Source organism: Cheilinus undulatus, linkage group 5, assembly GCF_018320785.1.
Source record: "Cheilinus undulatus linkage group 5, ASM1832078v1, whole genome shotgun sequence".
Lineage (NCBI taxonomy): Eukaryota > Metazoa > Chordata > Actinopteri > Labriformes > Labridae > Cheilinus > Cheilinus undulatus.
Window position 1 is genome coordinate 45,293,056 of NC_054869.1, and position 17,371 is coordinate 45,310,426.

The window sequence follows — 17,371 nt, forward strand, 5'->3', positions numbered from 1 at the left end:
GCTAACGTAGCTGACTTAGCTTTGTTGGCTTTATCCTTGATTGCATTAACTGTTAGGATGTTTTCATAGAGGATGGGCTAAGCAGACTGTTTACCTGTTTTTATGAAGCATTTTGCAGGTCAGGTTTTTGACTTTTTACTTTTGGTATCCAAAACCCACCAAGTTTTGCAGTTTAGACTCAGTCTGCAGATTTTCCAAGCTAATTACACAGAAAACCTAAAAGATTTTTCCCTGAACTCAGTTCAGACTTTGGGAACAACAAACTGCACAAAGTTCAAGAAACCCTAGTTGTGCAATCCATCCTTCAAGATCAAAAAAAGAGAAAAAAGATCATCTGGAATTTTGCCTGGAATAGCTTTGTAAATGAAGACGTACTAATGTCCAAGACAACATGTACTTAAAACAGTCCAACTGGCTATAGAATATAAAGTACAATGGTGAGACATTTACAATTAGCACTAGATATCAAAGCTTCATGACACACGCTGTCCAGCATATGAAGACTCTGAGCAGAACTGTTCAAGTACAATTAATCACCATTATCAAGGCCAGGTATTAAAAAAAGTATTCTTTGTTAGTCTTTTTTAGACATAGGAGGAAAAACCGGACTTGTTTATGTAGTATAATCCTAAATTTAGTGACAATCTGCTAGGCAGATGGCCTAGCAGTCTAAGGCACTACCCATGTACGTGGGCGGCCCAGGTTCAAACCCAGCCTGTGGCCTGTGGCCTAAAAGAAAGAACGGCTGACTATGGCTTCTTTCAAACTCAGGTTCCGGAAATCACCTCCCACCACTGTTGTGACTGGTCAGGTATCCCAGTTAGATGATTTATTAAAGTCTCTCACAGGGTGTACAACGGTACAACATTGGTATATGTGTGTGTGTATGGTTTCTAAAAGAAAGAAAAAATAAATACAGACACAGGTGTCAATAATTACAGTCATGAAATGACTAACTAACTAAGCGCTATGTCCAAACTATGACAAGATGGCGCTGTAAGACCTAATGCTCATCCTTAAATTGCAGAAATAGCTCTCAAAGGAGCAGGCAATAATAATCTAACAAATTAGCAGATTAGACTACATATCCTAACTTAACATGGCGATATTACACACAAAGGCACACTGAAGCACTTTAGAGACAGAAATTAGCTAATACACGCATCACACAGGAAACTGAAGCTAACAGCGCACACTATTAATTGGTCGTTTAGGCATCAAAGCGAACAAACTTAGCTCTACAAACAGTAGAAATGTGACAAACCATGCTAACCCTCTCTCGCTCTGCTCTTGCTGCTGCAGATGTACCGGAGTCGGACCATACCAACTGTAACAGAATGTGGGGGGAACAGTCTAGGTGCAGACATCCTGTGGCTGGAACGTACTAACTTGAGGGGGGAATCTAGTAGAGCGGTTTGACAGCAATTATGGGCCTTTTTTTACACTTTGCATCACTCTCTCTCCTGTTTCCACCTCTACGCATTGTCCTCCTTTATTGATTAAAGGCAAGAAAGCCCCAAAATAAATCTTAAAAAAAAAAAAAAAAGTTATTTTGGTGGATCTTTAGGATGTAAATTACATGAGTTTAGTTAATCTGCATTTAGAACAAGCTAGAAACAAAGCTGTTTTAAGACTGAGTTAAATGCATGCTGAAGATCTGCACTTGTACAGACGTAGGCTCACAGCTATAGGTAACTGTATCATCCGCATAAAAGGAAAAGATGCATTTGATATATTTTGCAATTGATAGAAATAATAAAAAAAGTCAGGTTAGGTATGGGAGCATATGCCGGTTTGGCACTTCACCCCGTCAGCCTTGGTCCTGTACTGCTCTGGTCACCTGATGGTCATCATCCCGGCCTGTGTCAGGTCCATGCCCATCTCTCAAAGTATCCGCCTGGCTGCTGCCGCCATGATGCACTTGGCTGCCCCTGGCACCTGGACTAGCCCACAGGGTCCTGGGCACCAAGAATATGGTAAGCTGGATCAGGCCTGGGAAAGGTGCCCAGCTGCTGTTCCTATGTCAGGCAGCTGAACGTTCCCATCCATGCTCTTCTGAGCACGTCAGCATTAGACACAATCTTGCCAACGATATCCAAAAATGTGTCAAAGAGAAGTTGTCACAAAGAGTCTAGTAGGTACCTCTGGTCATCAGCCAACATCCTGGCCTAATAAGTGTATAGTAAGACCAAAGACCAAAAACCCAGTACCTTTGAGATGGTACTAGTTAATAATAGATAATATGATATACAGTGTAAAAGCCCTTGGAGAAGTCTATAAAGGGACAGACAGTATAGTTTGTTACCTGTAGTATCATCAGGCTCCACAATGATACTCTCTTCTGTGCTGTAAATGATTTATACTAAATTTAAACATCACTATTCTAAGAACACAGCATGATTCATTCCCTTACTGTATGTTGTGTAATATTTATTTTCCAATAACCACTTATGTAAGCAAAACTTTGGCATGCAAACACTTCAGTTCTTTGTACGCCTTATTCCTGCTCCATGTGCACACGCGTCAAATTTCTGGCTTTGTCAGTTGAAGCCAAATTAATCTATTTCTGTCACAGAAAGCTTCATTTTCAGCTTGTTATCAAGGACGAGATCAACGGAGATATCTCAGAAAAATGTCCAGAAAGAGCAGGAGAGGGAGAAGTGAGTGGGAGGAAGTCATGGAGATATATGAAGGGAGGAACAAAAACATAAAAGAAGTAGAAAAATCATTGGCGAATTTACTGTGAGGTTTAAATCCATCTGTCATCATATCCTATTGACACACTGTAACAGATGCCGTCTAAATGCAACGCTATCAGCAACACACAGATAAACCGTGGAGCAAACAAATCATCGCAAGTAAGACAGAATCTGGGCTGTCTCCAGAGCAGAAGAGGATAAAAATGTCTGTCTACGTGTTTAAAATGAGGTCACAAGTAGCGTGCCAGAACATTACTGTTGTTCCTTCAAATATAATCTGAAGTGTTGAGACGCTGACACGCCGCACAGGCATGGAGGCGGGCTGACTCACTCCATTCTGCCGCTTATTCATCAAATTTCAGAGGACATTAGAAAACCTCATTTGGTTGTCCTAACTTCAACGCTGTCCATTAAACTCTGTGCAACCTTTACTAACTGACTGCAGCACATTCCTACTGTCTCCTCTGTTGCTCTTTTATTCCCAGCGGTGTGCTGCGCTTTAATTCAATCGGCTTTGTGCTCAAAGTAAATTTCAATCAGTTTTCTTTGTGTCTGCCTCTCATTGTGTCCACTGTCCCGAGCCCAGAGTGTATTTCTCTATCTGCAGGACGAATAAAGACGACGATGGAGAGTTAAACATGGGCAGAGGACAAAGAGAGTGAGCAGGACAGAGGCAGGGAGGCAAAAGTACAGCCAGCTGCACCGGGCTGTTCCTCCGTAAATGAGGGACCATAAATCTGTCCAAGAGAAATGTTGTGGCAGCACTCGGCTAATGGTTTTCTCAGCCTGTCCACCTTCAACAAAGAGGCCTTTGGACAGGCACTAGGCGATGAAATAAGCAAAAGATTTTCACACTAAATCATATCAGGGTTGTCTAAATACTACTATTTCAAGCCTCAATATGATACTAGAGCTACAGAGGTCATGTGTTTCAGTTAGGTATACAATGACTGGACAGAGAACGTGCAGTGGACATTTTGGTTGGATTTATAAAAATCTTAAAGGAATGGAGAACATGAGGGCTAATATCCTTGACCTTTGACCTCCAAATCTACTAAATTCATCCTTGAGTCAGAGTGGATATTTAAGGAAGTTTAAGGAAAGCCCTCAAAGCTTTATTGCGATATTGAGTTTACAAGTAAGAGATGCAAAATAAACCACTGACCTCAACCTTTGACCTATGACCTCAAAACTACAATGGGCAAGAGACTGGGCAGAAATGGCATCAATGGGAGAGTTTTAAGGCCAAAACCACTGCTGACCAAAAAGAACACAAAGACTCACCTCATATTTGCAAAAAACATCTTGATATTTCCCAAGCCTTTGGGAAAATATTCTGTGGACTCACAAGATAACATGAGGCCCAAAAACCTTGACCTTTGACCTCCAGAATCTACTCAGTTCATCCTTCAAAGCTTTATTAGGATATTGGGATGGCAGCCAAGGGATGCAAAGGACCCCAGTGATCTTGACCTTTGACCTCAAAACTCTAATCAGTTTATCCTTATGTCAGAGGGGATAATTGTGGAATGTTTAAAGATAATCCATCAAACCACTGATGAGATGTTGTGTTAAAAAGTGGCCTGTATCGATGTGAGAGAAGACAACCTGAAAGCATGATGAGGCATGTAAATCGAAGGGTATCAATACAGGCTGTACTGACGGCACAGCAACAGAGATTTAAAAGTTTATCCAATATTGGGTAAATTTTGCTTAAGGTTGCTGACAAACTCTTGCACGTTACACATTAAATTGTGCTTATAAACTTTAAAGTTCAGAAATATTGCTAATGTTTTCATACAATTAAGAAAATGTGCAGTCCGTCACCTGCATTCCTGATTGAGATAATCTCATTTTAAAACATGTACCCTACCTGGCTTAAGTAGAACCTGTCTTACAAAGTGAAGAAGGCTAAAATATCTCAAAAAGCAACACATCATGGCGCCACCTAAAGAAATTCAAAGTCTGACATCTGTCAGTCTGGAAAGGGTTACAAAGTCATTTTCAAGGCTTTGGGACTCTAGTGAACCATGGTGAGAGCCACTATCCACAATTAGGGAAAACTTGGAAAAGTGAGGAACCTTCCCAGGAGTGATCGGCCTACCAAAACCACTCCAAGAGTTCATCGAAGAGATGACAAAAGAATCCAGAACAAAATCTAAAGCCCTGCAGGCCTCACTTGACTCAGTTAAGGTCACAATTCATGATTCAACAATAAGCAAGAGACTGGGCAAAAATGGCGTCCATGGGAGAGATCCAAGAACACAAAGGCTCATCTCATATTTACAAAAAAATATCTTAATGACCCCCAAGACTTTTGGAAAATTTTCTGTGGACTGATAAGAAAAAAGTTGAATTTTTTGGAGGTGTGCCTCCCGTTAATTCTGGAGGAAAACTGACAGGATTTCATAAAACGATCATCATGCTAAGAGTCAGACATGGTGGTGGATGTGTGATGGTTTGGGTATCATGAAACCTTCAATTCTGGTCTTTACCAGAAAACCCTGAAGAAGAAAGTTCATGAATTCAAGCTCAAGCACACTTGGGTTATGTAGCAGGACAATGATCTGAAGCACACCAGCAAGTCCACCTCTGAATGGATCAAAAACAAAATTAAGCTTTGGAGCGGCCAAGCCAAAATCCATAGCTAAATCAGATTGAGATGCTCTGGCATGGCCTTAAACAGGCCATTCATGTTTGAAAAACCTCAAATCTGGCTGAAATAGAAAAAATCTGCAAAATGGCCAAAATTCCTCCAAAGTGATGTAAAAAAGTCACTGACAGTTATTGCAAATGCTTGCAGTTTTTGCCCCAAGGTTGGAACAGCCAGATATTAGGGGGGCACATACCTTTTCACATAGTGCCAGGTAGGTTTGGTTGGCTGTTTTTCCCTTAGTCATTCATGTAGAAACAGCATTTTTACTTACTTGGGTTATCTTTGTCTAATTTCAACATTTGATGAACGATATAAGAAGGTTAAGTGTGCTTTTGTGCAAGTGTCCAGGACTCTGCCTGCATCTTTTGATGGATTCATTCCTTTCATATGGATAAAATTATCAGTGAATGAAATTGTGTTGAAAGAATGTAGACATTTTAAATCAATGTCCTTAGTAAGTACTACTGTGCTTAACAAATACACTCAGCAGACTCATCCTATCCTCACACTTACATCACCACACTTGTTCTCTAATGGGGGTTAAGCACCGTTCAGCAAGAAGAAAGAAGAAACTCAATCAGGGTCTCTTTACCGAGAGTCTCTGAGGACAGAAAACAATGAGCCAGACCTCTTCAGGCTCTGTAACAAAATCTACAACAGCAACATGTAATTCAGCAGCAGCCTTCTCTGTCAGAGGTTTACCGCGCCTTTCAAACCATCACTTCGGAGGCCTCCTGTTCAAGCTGCTCTTTTTTCATCCTCTCCTCCTTGGCCCGATCTCATTTTCTCAGCCTCACCTCGTCTGTGGAGATAACCACAGCTGTTGTTGGGAGGGCTATGTGTGAAACCAGCGGGGAGAGAAAAGGGGAAATGTTTCAGCTCTGGAGGTAGCTGTAGAGTCAGGTGTGGTGACCTTAGAGATTTCTATCTTGAAAGCATCTCCGCTGAGGCTGCACTGGAGAACAGGTGAACAAACAACTTGAGTCAGCTGAAGGTTGGAAGGGATGCACTTTGCTGACAAAACTCTGTGACCTTTCACACACACACACAAACACACACACACCAAGACACAAACACTAAAACTAGACGTTTAGTACTTTTATGGCTGCTAAAAGAAGAAGGAGGAAAACGGATAGCTGGCATCTCATACATTACATGGACAAAAGTATTTGGCCGCCTGACTGTCATACCAACAGAGACTGTAATGACATTGTATCCAAATACATGTACTTTAATATGGAGTTGCTTGATTTTATACACCCGTGGCAACAGGTCTGAATGCCATCTTTGCCTATCAGGCCACGTTTTCCCCCCAAAATAAGCTACATTTAATTCAAGTACCATGATCGGTAAAGGAGGACGGGGTAAAACTAAACATCTGGCACACCGGGCAAGCGAGAGAAGGAGGGCAGAGGCAGAAGGAGAAGCCAAGGCTAAGTGCTAAGCTGAAGCTAAGCTAGGCTAAGTTTTAATAAAGGAGGAAAGGGAGGCTGGAGAAAAGCTGCTAAACAGTGATGGTGCTTGTTGTTAACTATATTTACACTCCCTCCCCTCACATATCTAAGAAGAGCTACGCCATTCATATGGGTTTCATCATGATTTTAGGTAGTTTGAGTGAACCTAATTTTAACATCCTCAGAGCAGACAGCCCCCTTGAACCCCCCCCCCACACAGGGGTCCTGGACACCAAGTTGGGAACCAGGGGGCTAAGCTACCACCAGAAGGCTAGCTTTAGTTGTAGCTTAGCTGACAGAAAGTTGAGCACAGTGGGCAGGCTCTTGTCTTCTGTTAGGTTGATCCAAAGTTCAGTTGAGACAGTGATTTCATTATGGAGCCTCCACAGATTGGCTTCAAAAGCTGTTTGAGTCCACTTATTGTATGCAGACAGCTGACGTCACACAGGCTTTGTCCAGTTCTTTCTATGATCTGTCCATATTCATTAATTTTTGAACCAGTACACCCAAGAAGTCTCCTGAGAGGTATCAAGGACAATCGGAGCAACGGTGTTGCGTGCAAATCGAGACACCACGCCAATAATAGTGGTGAGATTATAGGTGACTGCATCGGCATTAACATCACAGGGAAGTCAACATTCAAAGGTATAAATACATGGAAAGAAAATATTGCTGACTGAGAAGAAGCCTCTTCAAAACATTGTTAAAACCACGATGACATGCTAAGAAAAACTTCTTGTTTTAACTTGAAAATAGTTGTGTGGTGTGGTTGTTATGAATGTGGTAGATATGAGAATGTTTATACTTCTAGTCTAAAATGGACTGATACAGTAGTGAGGGATGTGTTCAGACAGGAAGCAGAGTGAGGTGCATGCTTGCCGTGTCAAATCGATATACAACCTCTGCTTGCTCATGTTTGATTAAAGGCAACATTTTATATATGTCCTGAAGGCAACATGTCCCACTACAACTATAGTAGTGAAGCATTTCTCTGGCTTTGAAAGCTGCTGGAAATATCCGAGGTAATGTTAGTACTCAGCTAAATCATATATGACACAGCTGCAGTCATTTTTTAATTAATTTAGACATTTTCAGGGCTAAAATTTGACATACTGAGTTTTTAAGTGATCATAAATCCAATCAGCATCCCTTGTTTTCTGCAAATATGTTATTTAGAGATAAGGTAACACATTTTTACGAGGTGACACATTTTAAAGCACAACATACTCCTGATAAAAAACAGACAGAGCTACATAAAAAGACACCTGGTTATTAATGACAGATGTTAGAGGGTTGTTAAATAACATTTAAAGTGCTATGTGTTGTATGAGGCAGCAGGCTGACATGAAGGCATCCTTCCTGATCAAGATATTTAATCACAACTGGCACAAAATAGTTTTTATTATAAATGTTTCTCTTTGCACAAAGAGACTCACTATCTTTGTCCTGAAGGCAGGAGATGAAATGGGTGATTTAATGGACAGCTGTGGTCCTCTAACTTTAGTGTTGGGATGCTTTTATATGACAGTAGGACAGAGAAATTTGTTTGCTGTGTTTAAGTATAATGTTGCATTAAAAAATATTTATAGGACATGCATTTACTAGGGTTCATCATAAAGTCAAAGTCTTTTATTAGGTGTGCTTGAACTAAATCAAGCAAATAAAATTACATCCCACAAAGCTTGTTTGGAACAGCTTAAGAAAAGTGAAGAAGACAAAGAAGTATTCAGGCAACATACACAGGTTAAAAAAGGTCAAATATGGACAAGTCAGCAGTTTTGCCGACATTGTGCCAGACCGTTGTGGTGAAGAAGGAGCCGAGCTGGAAGGTGAGGCTTTCGGTTTACCAGTCAGTCTTTCTCCCAAACCTCACCTATGGTCATGAACTCATGGTAATGACCGAAAGAATGAGATCATGGATACAAGTGGCCGAAATAGTTTTTTTCCAGAGGGTGGCTGAGCTCAGCCTAAGAGATAGGGTGAGGAGTTCAGACATCTGGAGGAAACTAGGAGTAGAGCCGCCACTCCTTCTCATCGAAAGGAGCCAGTTGAGGTGGTTTGGGCATCTGATCAGGATGGACGCCTCCCTTTGGAGGTTTACCAGGCAGATCCAGCTGGGAGGAGACCTCGGGAAGACCCAGAAAGGGCTGGAGGGATTATATATCCTGTCTGGTCATGGAACGCCTTGGGATCCCCCAGGAGGATTTGGAAAGTGTCGCTGGGGAAAAGGATGTCTGGGATGACTTGCTAAACCTGCTACCACCATGACCTGGCCACAGATAAACGGATGAAGATGGATGGACAACAGGATGCAATGCAATGTGATACCATTTGGTGCAATACCACACTGTACGACATGATATGAGTCAATATGTCAGGACAAGAGTTGATGTTAAAGATTGGAAACAACATGGTAAAATATGATATGATAGGAAACAATACAATACAATAGGATTTGATATGGTGCAACAGGATTTGATACGATAGGATTTGATATGATACTAGGGCTAAAGGAAAGAATCGATACAGCATAGTATTATGATAGGTATTTTACGTGGTAATATCATATCGATTCACGTCCGGCAAGATTTTTTTCATATTGATTTCTAATATGAACTGAAGTCGATGATACTAGAAAAATAAAATTAATTCCTTTTCCGTCCACTTGATGGTGCTGTAGTGCCCGTCATCCATTGGCAGAGGCAATAGCAATACCATATAATAGGATACATTATGATGCTACAATAAGATACAATACAAAAAAAAACCCACCAACAGAAAAAAAAAGCCAACAGATGGCAGCAGACACTGAACTGCATGAGTCAATGCATGCTTCAAATCAAAACAATATGGATGAGAAGGTCTGTCTGCTGCCAGCAAGACTGAAAGCAAAGATACTGGATTATTTCTGGTTTCTTCAAACACCAGAAAGTCTGGAGTTGGATATGAGTCATGCAAGCTGCGCAAAAACAAGGTAAAATACTGCAGCAATCTTCATCTGCACAACAAGACACCAGGCTAAACAGCTAGACTCCCTACACTGAGCACCGATTGATGCTGTAAAGTCAAAATAAGACAATTACAAGCAGCTTTGTTTGTTAAGACTTGAGCCCTACAGAACTAACTGATATTAAGGCGCAAAGCAGCTGCGTATTGAGTGAGTGGCGTTAAATCCTCTCTTGGTGGCTCATTACACTAACTGGTGCTTCTGTTTAATGCAGATTTGAAGCCAAAAGAGATTCTTGCAGATACAAGTGGACTCATAGTAAAGTGTATCAGAATATTACTGTTGCATGAAAAACAACAGCAAAGAGAGACAACATGTTTAAAAGTGTTTATTAATGGCTCATGTAACTATTAATATATCATTTTGATTTACTTCTTGGTTTTCTTAGGGTTTGAAATTAAGTGTTTTTAAGTGGAGGATCCTTAAAATTATGCATTTTCTGTTACCATCTACAATAAAGAACAACATGTTCTGTATTGTATCAAGAGGATATTGGAAATAACCAGCCCTATGAGGAGCCCCTAATCAGTAGGTTGACAAGTATGGCCTCCTTAATATACTACAGGACAAATAGTGAAACACCATAATATCTGACCTAAAAGGAAAAGAACAAGACTAAAGCTTTTATTCGCAATAATTTGGTGTCAGTTTCATGTCCAATCATGCCTCGTCTCTTAATTTCTTTTCACTGCTACCTGAAGTTATCATGCTTTCCTCTTTTTTAGATTTATTTTTGGGGTTTATAAACACGTTCACTATTTATTGTAGAGATAGGACAGTAGACAGAGCTGGAAACTGATGAGAGCGTGGGAACTGATATGAAAAGGAGCAACAGCCCAGGGTTGAACCAGGGCCACACGCTTTGAGAACATCCTCTGAAAAGATGCTGATGGATATAAACTACTAAGCTACCAGCACTCCCTTTCTTCTTCTTTGGCTTTTAAAGTCGAGTAATGTGAGACAAACCCACGGGGAAATTTGTTAAATCTGCAGTTTTCCTCATTGATATTTGTGACCAGCAATCCGATAACTATCAAACAAGTCAGGAGGACGATATATTGCCATATTGATTTTATTTCTCCCTTCTGCCTCTCCAGGCACAGAGTTTTCTATTATGACTCTTCCTGCTATCTTCAGATTGGAAATGCTTTAGGAAGTGATTCTTTTAACATTTATGCACAAACCCTTCAGATAGTTGTTATTTTTGCACAAAGATAAGAACATGTTTCCAGACAGACATGTAAAAGGTAAAAGCTATCCTTGAAAAAAAACGCCTCCATATCGCTGAAAAGCACTGAGAACATGTGAGATAACTCCTCACTGCACCTGCTTTGCAAACAAACCTTGTGCACTGAGCGCCGCGGTGCATGACCCTGCAATCAGATGTGTCTGCAGCTAATGAGGTGTGGCATCTGACCTGTAGCTACGAATAAAAGGGCAGCCTGTTCTATTTTTAAATCCCGACTTGAACCAGGTGATGCCTGCAGCCAAATCTTGACTTCATTTTCTGTGTGTAAGAGAGAGAGCAGATTCAACCCGTGCCTGTATTAGCAAGGAATGAACTGATGAGAACAAGCTCTCCTCTCAGATCAGAGACGTGTTGGGATTAATAAACAACAATATGCAAGCTGGCAGTCTTTTCTCTGAGAGAGAGAGAGAGTTCAAAATGTCTAAGTGAAGCTCTCTGAAGCTCTAAGTCTGCTGGGTCTACATTAGGGCTGGGCAAAATATCCAGTTTTTAAGTTATACTGATACATTTTTAAAGATGATACAGTGGTTTTATCAATAAAGTTTATGTTGATTAAAAAATAGATGTCTAACACTGACTAAAAAGACTGTTTACAGAAGGAACCAATGGTAATAATCAAGTGTATAGCATTAGCTTAGCCACAGGGTCAAGCGTTGCCATAATTCAGATCAGCTGATCTCATGCAAACCCTCATCAGCTGCAGCCCAGCTCACCATGCGACCAAATCTTGCCCTGTCTTGGCCGACAGCCTGGCCACACTACAAGAGTGATCTCGACCGCTCACCATACGCTGACGTCACCACAGTCTCCGTGACTGAGTGCAAGTTCACAGGTTGTTGGGGGGCGGGCCAAAGAGTGTCAATCACTCCGCAACAGAAGCACTTGGTGTGACTGAAGCGGTCTTTTGCTTGTAAAAAGTAAAATAGGAAACAACTATGGATTGGATTATGGATAACAGTTATGGATGTATCAAAAGGAGGACAATATGGACTGGCTCTCCTTCAGATAGAACTTAAGGTATGCATTTCATAACGTAAATAAAATAAAATAAAATGTACACATTAGTTTTAGGGAATAAGAGGGGATAAAAGTGGTAAATCTTGTAAATGATGATCCAAAGATAATGAGCAAATGCTTTCCTGTTGTTAGATGTCAGGATTCAGGTCGTTGACGTCAGGTCAGGGTGTCAAACTAGATGACAATGTACGAAAAATTCTGACATACTAGTGTTATTGAATCATGGTCGATGTGGATGCGTCATTAATTATGTCACACGACAAGACCCTTTGTCGTTCCTGACGGTCTAAATTGGGCCCGAGTTTTGACGATGAGCTGCGACGTTGCAGTCAGGCTTAAATCTGGCTGAATTCATGCAGTCTGAGCTGGCCTTTATGCAGACTGCTCTTGCCTGGCTACGCTCTGCAAGCTGCTCTTGCAACACTCCTCCACCCCAGCTCCTCCTTCATTCTGCTCTGACTTAATCAGTGTCAGTCTGTTGTCACTGACGTCTTTTCTGCTCTGGGTTTTTGCTGCTTCCCTTCCTGCCTCATGCTTTCCTGATCGGCATAGGAAGAGCAGGAACGTGTGCTGTTCTTGCTTAGTGCTTTCTGTAGGCTTGTGGAATGGCAGAGGGATCCTAGAACAGCCACACGGCCAAAAATAAATAACAGCATAAATGCTAATTAATAACAGCTGCTAGCTGCTAATCAAGTGTGTTTCTTGACAAAGTTGTCCTGACTAAAATATAATTACTGATCACAAGATAATCTTTTTAAAGTCTCTGGTCCAACAGAGGAATGATCTTTTATTTATCTTGTTTGATTTAAGACAGATTTGTACTATAATCAAAAAACAAAGCAAATCTAAAAGAGCTACACACCCTATTTGGTGAAATTTATCTTTTCTTATTGTCAACAATTGCAGGCAAGCTCCTGCACACTATACAAATCACACAAATATGATGGCAGCATCTAAACAAGTGGGTGAAGCTGGTAAAGAGGAGTACGGTTTCTCTTTTATTTGTGCTATTTAGACAGCATTCTCTCCCTCTCTCTCTGGGTCGAAAATATAAATGAATATTACTACGTTTCTACAGTTTTTGATACCATCCATCATCAAAATAATGAAGATTTTATCATTGAAACACATGATATTCTTTTTTTAAAGGTTTATTTTGGGCATTTTTGTGCCTTTGTTTGATAGAGGAGGATAGTGGATAGAGTCAGAAACAGGGATGAGAGTGGGGGAGAGACATGCAGTAAAGGGCCTCAGGCCAGATTCGAACCCGAGCTGTCCGCGTACATGGGGCGCGCCATGACCACTCGGCCACCTGTGCCCCAACACATGATATTCTAATGCAAAGTTCAGGCGAATTGCAGGGGATGATTACAGTTGTGTAAACTGAACAACTGCATCTTAAATCAGGCTGATTGATGGCATGGCCTATTATTCAGTTTGTCAACTCACAAAAACATGAAAGACACATTATGTGCAACAGATCAGCAGCTCCATCCCAGAGAGAAAGTCAGCTGATCATGCTGGTTACAACGTTGCAAACAGTAAGTTTGGTGCTATGACGTCACCTCAGTGCTGATGCCAGGAAATGATTGTGCAACCAGGCCTACAGTCTGGGTGTATGAGCACATGCTTTAGCTCTACCCACTGAGCTAAAGCGTCACCAGGTACAGTTTCTGATATGAACCAGTAAGTTGATCCAACAATGAGATCCTAAAATCAGATGGAAATTGTGAAAAGGTTATCCTAAAAAAAAAAAAGAAAGCTGGACAAAAATCATTGGCTGACTTTGTTTGTAATGATGGATTTGGGAATTGAATCAACTGAACTTAGTAGACAGATAGAAAACAAACAAATTTGAAACTGGTTTATATCATATATTTGGAGGATTTGTTGAGACTTTTTTAGGATCAACCACCATTTGGCCAACAGAAAACAATTTTGGGTTGTATATCGAGACATATTTGGTCAATATTGCCCAGCCTTTCCTTCCTCACCTCTCCTGGTGCCCTACACATCTCCTCCCTTGCAGGTCCTCAGTTGGGAGAAAGGAAATATAAATAAATTTAGGATGAAAAAAATAAATAAATTAGCTAATTAATCTATATATTAAAAAAGGTAATAATTGAGGATAAAGTGCTTTGATTCTTTAACCGTGTAAACAGACTCCCTCCTAGAGGGTCTGGGGATTGTTTAAAGTGGATGGCATAAGGTGAACCCACCGACCAACTCACTCTGAAGGGCCCCGGGGCGTCTGATGTAGGGTCACTTTCACCTCACATAATCACATGTGAGGGGAGACAGAAGGACAGGAAGAAAGAAAGGGAGAGAAAGGGGGGAAAACAAGACAAAAACCAGGGGGTAGTAGAGGGAGGGGATGTCTGAGATAGATTGTGGACTATTATCATCATCCCTTACCCCCCCCTTATTTAACATTTATTTATTATCGTGTATAATTAATTACTATTAGTTTCTAAGTTACTTTATTGATCTTATTTTCAACAACTGTAATTATAATTCTGCCTCTTGCCTATAATTAAAGAAGGAAATGAAGTTAGAGGAGGGAAGAGAGGTAGGGAGAGGGCTGTTGGTTAAGTTGATGAATATATAATGGTAATAATGATCATTCAAAAGAAGAGGAAGGAGCCAAATCACTTCATGAATTTTATCTCCTGCATCTTCACCTCCCATTTCTCCAATTAACACTTTCTTTCTTTTAAAAAAAGTAAACTGTACTTCTGTTGTTTCTATTCTGTTCTGTTTCTCTCGTCTTAAATGTCTAGACATGTTATTGCTCCTCACACTGCATTGCTTGTTCCATGTATGTATTTATCACATCACATGTCTCAGACTATTTTGCATCACTAAAAAAAATACATTTTTTTTTTAAAAAGAGGTCCCAAGATTGACCCTCATTGTACCCCACAGGAAAGTTTCCTGTAATCAGATGCGGTATTTTTCCAGGATACAAACTGTCTTTATTGTATCATCTCCCGCAGCCAATCACAGCTCTTTCTCTAACCATAGTGGTGAATTTAAATACAACATGCTTCTCACTAATCACTGCTTGCATTAATGCTGATGCACACACTGCTGCTGCTGGCAAAGCTTAACCTCCTCCACCCCAGCCTCCTCCTTTATAGCACAAAGCTTGTTGCACCCTCATATTCAGATCCATGCTACTATGGTGCAATTGCTTTTGAAATAATTTTATTGGATTTAATGTGCATTGTCATAAATGTATCTAACCACATGGGTGTCTGTCGCCATGGAAAGTCAAAGCATGCTGCTTGACAAACCCAGGGAGCATCTTTTGAGCAGAACCTTCTCCGCCAAGTAAAACTGTATGTCCATTTTGCAATGAAACGGTTAAGAGTGTTCCTGACTGAAGAAAATTTGATAGTAGCCTATCAACCACCATTTATCTCTTTAGGCCTACAGAAAACAATTTTGGGATGTATATGAAGATATGATATTTGGTCCATATTGCCCAGCCCTAGTCTCCATAGCAACTAGTAGACTAGAGACGTCTTCCAGTGAGGGGGGAAATAAATAAAATAGGTGTTTTTGTCTTAAGGAATTCTATAGGTTATCAGGGAATACAGCAGAGATGTAAAGGGTTACAAAGCTTGTTTAAATCCGTGATGAAGTGGAACCAGAGGCTTGTTACCTGGCTGGAGCTGGATGGAAAGGAGGAGATTGGCGGGACGTCCAAAACCTTGAGCTCGTACATGTTTCCGTTAAGGATGACGGAGGGTCTGTACACATATCTGGTCCTGGTCGGCGTGTACACCTCCGAGAAATCGTTATAGATGAACTGGCGGATTATAGAAGTTTTCCCCACTCCGGGAGCACCGATGACTGCGATACTCAGCGTCTCCACCATTCCTGGAGCTCGGGTTCAGCACCATGGACAGCGGCGACGACAACCACGAGATGTGACCGAGCAGAGACACTCACAGCTGGATGCCTCACTGCTGCTGCTTCACTGCTGCTGCTCTGGAGGAATTTCAATCCCGCAGAATCACCTTAACTGGCTTCAACTGCGCGAGATTACACCGAGCGGATCATGCAGAGCGCACAAACTTTATCTCCATACAGCGTGGAGGTGATCAGAAATTAATCCCAGCCATGATCACGCAGATGGAGGGATTTTCTCTGCCTCTGCGATCCAACACAGAGACACAAACTCTTGTTTTTTTCCAGGATGAGACATCCCCGAGCGACCCTTTCCCCACGGAGGAAGCGTAAAAGTCCGTCCTTGTCGTCTCCACATGGACATAATCTCACCCAGGCTACACTCTGACCTTGTCCAAACGAGCCCTTGGTGTCTTCATTGATGATCTCCTCCTCTGCACCTCTCACTCATTCCCAGCGATGCACCACAGCCACAAACCTCCATCACAGCCAGGACGCGCACGCAGCAAACGCCGGCCTCGCCAATAAGCTCTCCACGTGTTCTGAAATCGCGCACAACCCCATAATCTGTGTTTCCTGGCGATGAAGGAGCGATAGATTCACATCCGAGCGCGTAAAAGAAGAGAAGAAGCACCGCGCGTGCTGCTCATGCGCGTTTTCTGAGAGTGTGGAGGCATCTGGAGCCTGTTAGCAAGAAATGTGTGTCTGTGTCTTCAGAGACACATAAGCTACCGAGGAGGACTGCTCTCTCTCTCTCTCTCTCTCTCTCTCGTCCAATAGGATCATTTCTTGCCGAAGCGTGTGAAAGCTTGGAGCAGGCCACACACCGTAACATCACCTGCTTCCTTTAAGGCCCCCAGGACCCCAACAGGAGGATGTGATACATAAATGTCAGAATGAACATCATTATTCATTGTTTTTTATAAAATCCAGTCAGAAATGGTCTAGAAGTTATTATTACTTAAAAGCATTTCAATTGTATCCTTGCGAAGCAGATGGACACGCTCGTTTCCTTGTTTTTCACTGGCGAATCCATCTTGCAAAGCTCCCATCTGAACCAATTGGGCCCGGTTAGAAAGTGACAGGACCAATCAGCGACGGGCAGACTTTCAGGCAGCAGATTCGTGATGTAAACAAGCAGCAGCAAGTGCTGGTGCAGTTATGGAGGAAGAGATTAGCGTGGATGCTGCTAAAGCGCCAGTTTTATCAGAACTTGACGACATTTCTTGGTTAAAAGAAGAACAAAGAACAGCAGTGAGTAGTTTTCTTCTCAAAAACGACAAAAGTCAAGTACTTACATGTCTCTAGTCGCCATGTTTCCCGTTATTCCCCCTCAGTAGCTGCACATGCGCAGCTTGCTAGCGGCTACGTCAC

At 41.5% G+C, this 17,371-nt stretch overlaps 1 protein-coding gene across 1 annotated transcript in view; it reads right to left on the reverse strand.

Moving 5' to 3' along the window:
* Positions 1 to 16,601, reverse strand: part of rasl10a (RAS-like, family 10, member A) — a 42,964-nt gene extending 26,363 nt beyond the window's left edge. Inside the window, exon 1 of the mRNA XM_041788437.1 lies at positions 15,750 to 16,601. Within this exon, the coding sequence (XP_041644371.1) occupies positions 15,750 to 15,965 (216 nt within the window). The 5' untranslated portion in view covers positions 15,966 to 16,601. The remainder of the gene's footprint in view (positions 1 to 15,749) is intronic.
* Between the last annotated feature and the right edge of the window lie 770 nt (positions 16,602 to 17,371).